Source organism: Danaus plexippus, chromosome 2 (assembly GCF_018135715.1).
Source record: "Danaus plexippus chromosome 2, MEX_DaPlex, whole genome shotgun sequence".
Taxonomy (NCBI): domain Eukaryota; kingdom Metazoa; phylum Arthropoda; class Insecta; order Lepidoptera; family Nymphalidae; genus Danaus; species Danaus plexippus.
In genome coordinates this window covers 5,573,129-5,579,757 of record NC_083537.1, presented here as the reverse complement: position 1 = coordinate 5,579,757, position 6,629 = coordinate 5,573,129, and the positions used below count along the sequence as shown (strand labels likewise).

The following is a 6,629-nucleotide window of genomic DNA, read 5'->3' as shown; positions in this document are numbered from 1 at the left end:
CGAACGAAATGTCTGAACAAGACATTGTTACAGGAGCGAGGTGTACGTCATTGTACGTATTGTTACGATCAATAGCAAAATACAATTAATAGGTTTCCAGCAACCTAAATCAAATAATGAGTAATATACTCTAACTCTTATATTTTTTATTTTCTATTTGAACTAAGTTATTATGTGTAAACATTTAACGAGCTTAATTCAAAGACAAGGATTTAATTTATTGAGCTTTAAAATACCCTCAGCGGTAGTATATCCTACATTTCCGAAATGAAGCAGTTCGCAAGTAAATAAACAGAAACGAATTATTTCTTCTATATACAAATGGGACATAAAACAACATCATCAAATAATTGTTTCTGTTGAAAAAAAGCATTCAACCAAAAAGTATAAATCAAGTTTCATTTAGTTTATTAGTTGTATTAACATCATAATGTCTGTAAGAAAAATTTTGACTCATGTCAAAAGTAGAACAAGAGTATAAATAGCACAATTCAACGAAAAAAATATCATTTATAATGTTATTTTAACTAAAATTGTAATATATATATTTCAATCATTAAATTTTTTAATCAAGTGTCAATGAAAATAAGGAATTTTGATGTTTACTTAGAATCTTCAGTAAATTTAATTTAGTAAGCTTCAGTCTATAACTTAATTACATTCTGTCATTTTTATTACATCTGTACAATATTAAAATCCTCACAACTGATATAGTTAGGACAACATATATAGCCTCAGTACCATAAGGTACCTGACCTGGAGGTAGATTAATATTACCTTGTAATAATTGGAACTATTGGAAATTAAAAAAAAATAGATTTACAATGTGGTTTTAAACATTTTAATAGACAATAATTTACATTGAGTGTTGATTATGTTTTATGGAATCATACAAAACTTAAACTTTCATCCTATCGGAGAGAACTCTTACGATAGAACCCGCTCCCCCCACATTGAAGGCTTTTTCATGCCATAGCAGGAGATGTCCACTTGAACCCTCCGATGGATATTCAAAGCCCCTGTAGATGTATTTCATGAGGATGTCTATATCATCTAGGGACAGGCTTCCAACAGCTTCTTCAATTTGAACAGATTTTATAGCAAGTAATACTTTCAGTGTGAGGGCTAATGCATTGTCCTGAAACAAAAAATTTTGAAGCAAAATTGTTATTTATATAAATCATACTATATTTATTTTGCAGCCAAGGAATTATTTGAATTGCACAGTACCTTGATTTGTTGGTCCGATGTACCTAGAGGTGCATTATTTAGAACATGTTTTAAAGCTTCAATGTATTGACCTGTATTTTTATATGTAAGGAATAAAAAAAATTCAAGTAATTTTTAAATTCACAAGTCAAATGTCTCATGCACTATAAAATGATTTGAAAAATTGTAACAGCATTTTGAAACATTCCACACAGAAACAGGCACTTTCATACTATTTGTATATAAAGTGATTAGATATTAATCAACAATGATTCTTTAATAAAGATTAGTCCAAATACCTCCAAATTTAACTTAAGCTATGAAGATATTTGGTTTATTTAAATACTCACAAGGTACATGGCTATCAAGACATTGTTTGTAATTCCTTAAATTACTTCATATTGTTTATGTAATAAGTTTAAACAAAGTGACAATGATATGCCCGTATATTTGATACCCGAAAGAAAATTATTGGAATAAAATTGTTTTGCTTTTATTTTATCTATTAAAAAATTAAAATAAATTATAGTTTGTGTTAATACTTTATAAAATAGTTATACATAAAATTTCGATGCAATTTCATTTTGTTTAAACTGTCTATCCAGCTATACTTATATCGATTGATATAATTGCCGATCGTTTACAAATTTATTATATGAGAATATTCACAAACATAATGAATCATTTAAAAGGATATTGGTTGAGTAATGCACACACTTCCCCCTCGTCTGGCCCTGTCGGTACTGACTGATCAGATTCATCTTCTTTAAAGTTGTCTTCGTTATATTGATCAATATCAATTTTACGAAATGCTGAATTAGATGTATTCTTAGCCATTGTTTAATGATAATTTATATACACTTTTTGGAACTTTTGCATCAAACTATTTAACAAGTCACAATATGTCACTGTCTACTATTTTGACAATTGACAATAGATGATTTCCGTTATGACAGGTACCATTTCTCGTAGATTTTAAACATGTTTTTTATTTTATTACCTACCAGACCAAGTATTATATTACTTAATTATTCTTGTTTAACGCTTATCAATAATTTTAATAGTTTTTCCTACAATGATTTAATTTCACATGTGATTTAAGATTTCAATAAAATGTTAATGACGCAGACCAGAATGACTATGAACAAAACCTTGAAGAAAACCAGAAAAGCGTTGTTTTACTAACAATATCACTTTAATATTAAGTAAAGCTATTATTCTCAAACATTTATTAATACATATAAATAAAATTTGAGCGTGTCATGTTATTACACCTTCAAGAAGTTATTTACTGGTCATATATTAGCCACGTTTTTATAAGATCATAATTATATAATTAACATATAAGAACCGTCTAATAGTTTATAGTAGTCATCAAACACAGCAAATATAAAAGTCAACATGATAGCATTCTGTGCTTACATTTTTTTCTTAACTCTCTGTGACAGCTGTCAACTGTTTAGCAATTGGAACAGTTTTGTAATTTGTTACGAACTGTACTTTGCTGTGGGAAATAGGTGGTTTGATTTTTGTAGCCATTATATACATGGGATTAATTTAATTATATTTTTACTTGACCACAGTTTTGCAAAAGTAATAATCTTTCACTTTGAAGAGGTATCAAATCGATATCCATAATGACAATGGGTGATGAATTACCTGTCACTTCTTTAGTTTTACCTGTTCTTATACGCCCTGTTTTGACTCAGGTAATAAATATATTACAAAATAAATTTTGAGTCCGTAGCCAGTTTATGTATTATTTGAATTTGTAGTTAGAAAAATATGACTTGGGAGCTTCACAAACTTTGCGAGCTGCTCTTACCAAAGCTGAAGCTGCTGTACCAGGACTTAACTATGATTTAGTCGCTGGTATTATGAGAAGAGCCGATATTCCTGTTAATATGAACGAAAGTTTACTTCGCCTTCAAGGGACACTCACGGATGCTGAATGTAAGTATTATTTGTCATTTGAATTTGTGAACAGTATCTTGCATGTTGGAGCTGTTTTTTGTTTATACAAATTATATTTCTGTCAGTCACTGCACTTATTAACATATTTTTATTTTGATATAAATAGGTGTAGACCTCAAATTGAACAGATCAGAAGAAGCTTTTCAAGAATTAAATAAGAAATCTGCCTCACTGAAGAAAATTCTCAGTAGGATTCCTGATGAGATTACAGACAGGAAAACATTCCTTGAAACTATCAAGTAAGATAAAAATAGTTACTTACTGAAGATAAAATGTAATATTTTAAGATAAATATTAGGAATTAAGAGTATAATGTCATAAATTGTATATGGATATGTACATTATCTTATCTATAATTGTTTAAAATTAATATTATTAATAATATTAAATTCTGGGCTAAGACCTTAACTATGTTTTCAAGGGAAATAGCCTCAGCTATAAAAAAATTACTTGATGCTGTTAATGAAGTGTCAACATATACCCCGGGACCAGGGAAACAGGCTCTCGAGCAGAGAAAAAGGGAATTCGTCAAATATTCTAAAAGATTTTCAAATACATTAAAGGAGTATTTCAAGGAGGGACAGTATGTATAACATAACTATGACAAACCTGGTTTTTAATTCAATAGAATTAATGTTATAAAAAAAATAAAAAAATTGGGCCAATGAACATACTAATTCTTATTTTATACAAATGTAATGCAATTTACTTCTTAATAATGTAACTTTGTTAATTATATAACAACAACATTATGACTAAATTAATTGTTATTTCTTTATAAGCTTATTACATAAAAATGCTAATGAAATAATTCTTAATCGCCTTATAACTTAACTAAAGTTATTTCAAACATTCCTTGCTTTTGTTTTCAGAGCGAATGCTGTTTTTGTGAGTGCTCTGTACCTGATTTATCAAACAAATCAAATCCTGTACACCGTGAAGAACAAGTCCGAATGAAATGAAACGTGAATTAACATTTTATTAATAAAAGTACCTTAAAGAAATTTATATTCTTTATTATAACTAGATTATAAAAATACAAATTAATTATGGCTATTAATGTTTAGTTGTAAAAAATGTTTTGGTATAAGTTTAAATTAATTTTTATAATCACTTTTGGTTGTAGAAAAAGTATTGAGTTAACTGTTAAGTTAAAATTAAACTATTTTATCATTGATATTGAAAGGTATTTACAGAAGTAATAGTTACATGTTTATATTGTTGTTGATGAAACTTTTATTAATACCTATATTTTAATATAAGGTAGAATTTATGTGGTATATCAAAATTGTTTTGAATAGTTTTTCCCATATATATTAAGTAAAAGTAAATAATGGATGGAATATGGCTTCTTTTTTTTTATAAACCATTAAGATTAAGTAATTGGCACAATGATATATGTTACATCTTGTTTTATCTGTCCTCTAGAATCGGGTAGTGTTAAAAGTGTAATAAATCTCATTTATATATCCTTATAATTTTATTAGCCCTACATTATTAAAAAAAAATCCTAGAAGCAGAAATAGTAATATTTTATTTACTTTTGTAATTTTGCATTTTAAGTTACAGAAAATTGCATTTTAAGTTACAGAAAATTTAAAATATATAATACATATATTTAATTCCCTTTTAATTAGATACAGTAAGAGGAAATGGGTCATCCAAAACGTATGCAGGCTTTGGACGTGGCAGGCTATACGTGGAATTCATCTTTATTTTAATATAAGCATTCTTCTGTCTTGTATTTCTGGTTGAACAGTTAGTTATTGATTTTTATACAGTTAATTAACAAGGTATGTAGCGTAGGATTCGAAGAGAGAAATCGAAAAACAATCGTGTCAACAGTCTTGCACACATGTGACAGTTATGCTTTTCATACAATATATATAAATTATATTTCATCACGAGATCTTTATTAAGGAAATTATTTGCGAAAATCCTTACTGCTTACTTAAACCAAGTAGTGTCCGAAACGAGTACTAGATGACGCTAAAAACAAGCTCTATTTTATAGATACGTTCGGAAATATAACAAATTTTTATTTTTGAATTTATTATTATGGTAGAAAATGAGGACTGGAGAGTTGGACAAGAGTTTTGTACTGTAAAGTTACATTTAATTTCTAAAATCCAAACATATATGTAACTAACTTAAAAATTAACAGGTATAGGATTTTTACGATCACATTGGTAAGTATCATTTCGTTAATTTAAAGGAAAAATTCAAAATATTATTATAATTATTTTAATATTTCTATTATTTATTTACTGTTGAGGCTACTAACCGTAAGGTTGCAAAAATTGATGTTTTTTTATTTATTAATCTTAAATGATTTGACAGCGCCATCTGTAAAGCGGAAGAGTACTAAACTTTCGTGAGTAATGTAATGATAATTCGACGAAATCGAAAAGTCAATTTTGTAAAAAGTCAATTGAATATTTTCTTTATAAATAAATCTTTATAAATATTTTTTTTGTAAATAACTATGTAGATACTACTTTACATATCATATTACTAATGATGTAATTTTTTAAATATTTATTATTCCTTTCATGGATTGTTATATATCGTTGAAATTAACAGTACTCTTGTAACAAGTTTGATTGTTTTTCATGCTCGCACACATAAAGCTTGGACACGTTCCATGTGCAGTGTGACGTTCCTTGTTCAGTCTGACGTTTCAAACTTCTGGTAAGGGTACAGACCGAATATTAATAATATACAGTTACATATGTAAATGGAAGTATTAGTATTAGCCTTTATCTACTTTCAATATCGTCTTTAATATGTTACGAGCTACTATTACGAGTGACGTTATTTTTAGGTTTGATACCTTTGGTCGAGCAATATCGTAAGAAAGTTAAGCACAACTTGGGTCTATCTTGTAAGTAATGCGAAAGTTTCATTCCATTTTGAAGGACCCTGATAATTACCTCAAGCCTTCCTATATTGCATATTTCATAATACTTGATGTCGAATATGTTTAGACTAAAAGTCACATAGTTGCTATACTAGGTTTTACGTCTATCATTCAGTCTGGGTCAGGTGAATCAAAATATCTTCATTTAACATTGGTTTCGTGGGAAAACACAGGTAGAGTTTTTAGCGTCGTTTTTACAGTATTTTAGTTGAAGATAGTTTCGTGACCGCGTTGACGTGGGTCATGAAGCCTGCGATGTGATTCGTCTCGTCGTGCGACAGCGGACAATAGCTGGTCGCCGGTCGTGCCTTTTGAACTCGATGAGTTCCGGCCATTCCTGCCCATGACACTTGACACAGCACCCGCTACCCACGACCTCACATATTTCCGCGTACTCACTTTTTTCCTTAAACCAATTTTACTCTTGTTAAAACGTAGCCATCCAATTCGATAGAGATAAAAACCTTTTATGGTTAGGACCCTGTGAAATAATTGAAACGATAAAAATAGACTGCCTGGCACTGCT

General features: G+C 28.9%; 2 protein-coding genes across 2 annotated transcripts; one reads left to right on the top strand and one right to left on the bottom strand.

The window, feature by feature from the left end:
• Nucleotides 1–825: 825 nt before the first annotated feature.
• LOC116779573 (actin-related protein 2/3 complex subunit 5-B) lies at nucleotides 826–2,136 on the bottom strand. The gene is made up of 3 exons (XM_032673926.2): nucleotides 1,907–2,136; nucleotides 1,231–1,303; nucleotides 826–1,138 (listed from the first exon to the last, which is right to left on the bottom strand). The coding sequence occupies exons 1-3, from the start codon at nucleotides 2,044–2,046 to the stop codon at nucleotides 899–901; spliced, it is 453 nt and encodes a 150-aa protein (XP_032529817.1). The 5' UTR covers nucleotides 2,047–2,136; the 3' UTR covers nucleotides 826–898.
• A 513-nt stretch (nucleotides 2,137–2,649) lies between these two features.
• LOC116765269 (programmed cell death protein 10) lies at nucleotides 2,650–4,652 on the top strand. Its single transcript, XM_032654702.2, has 5 exons — nucleotides 2,650–2,918; nucleotides 2,985–3,162; nucleotides 3,290–3,422; nucleotides 3,605–3,766; nucleotides 4,056–4,652. The coding sequence occupies exons 1-5, from the start codon at nucleotides 2,847–2,849 to the stop codon at nucleotides 4,138–4,140; spliced, it is 630 nt and encodes a 209-aa protein (XP_032510593.1). The 5' UTR covers nucleotides 2,650–2,846; the 3' UTR covers nucleotides 4,141–4,652.
• Nucleotides 4,653–6,629: the final 1,977 nt, after the last annotated feature.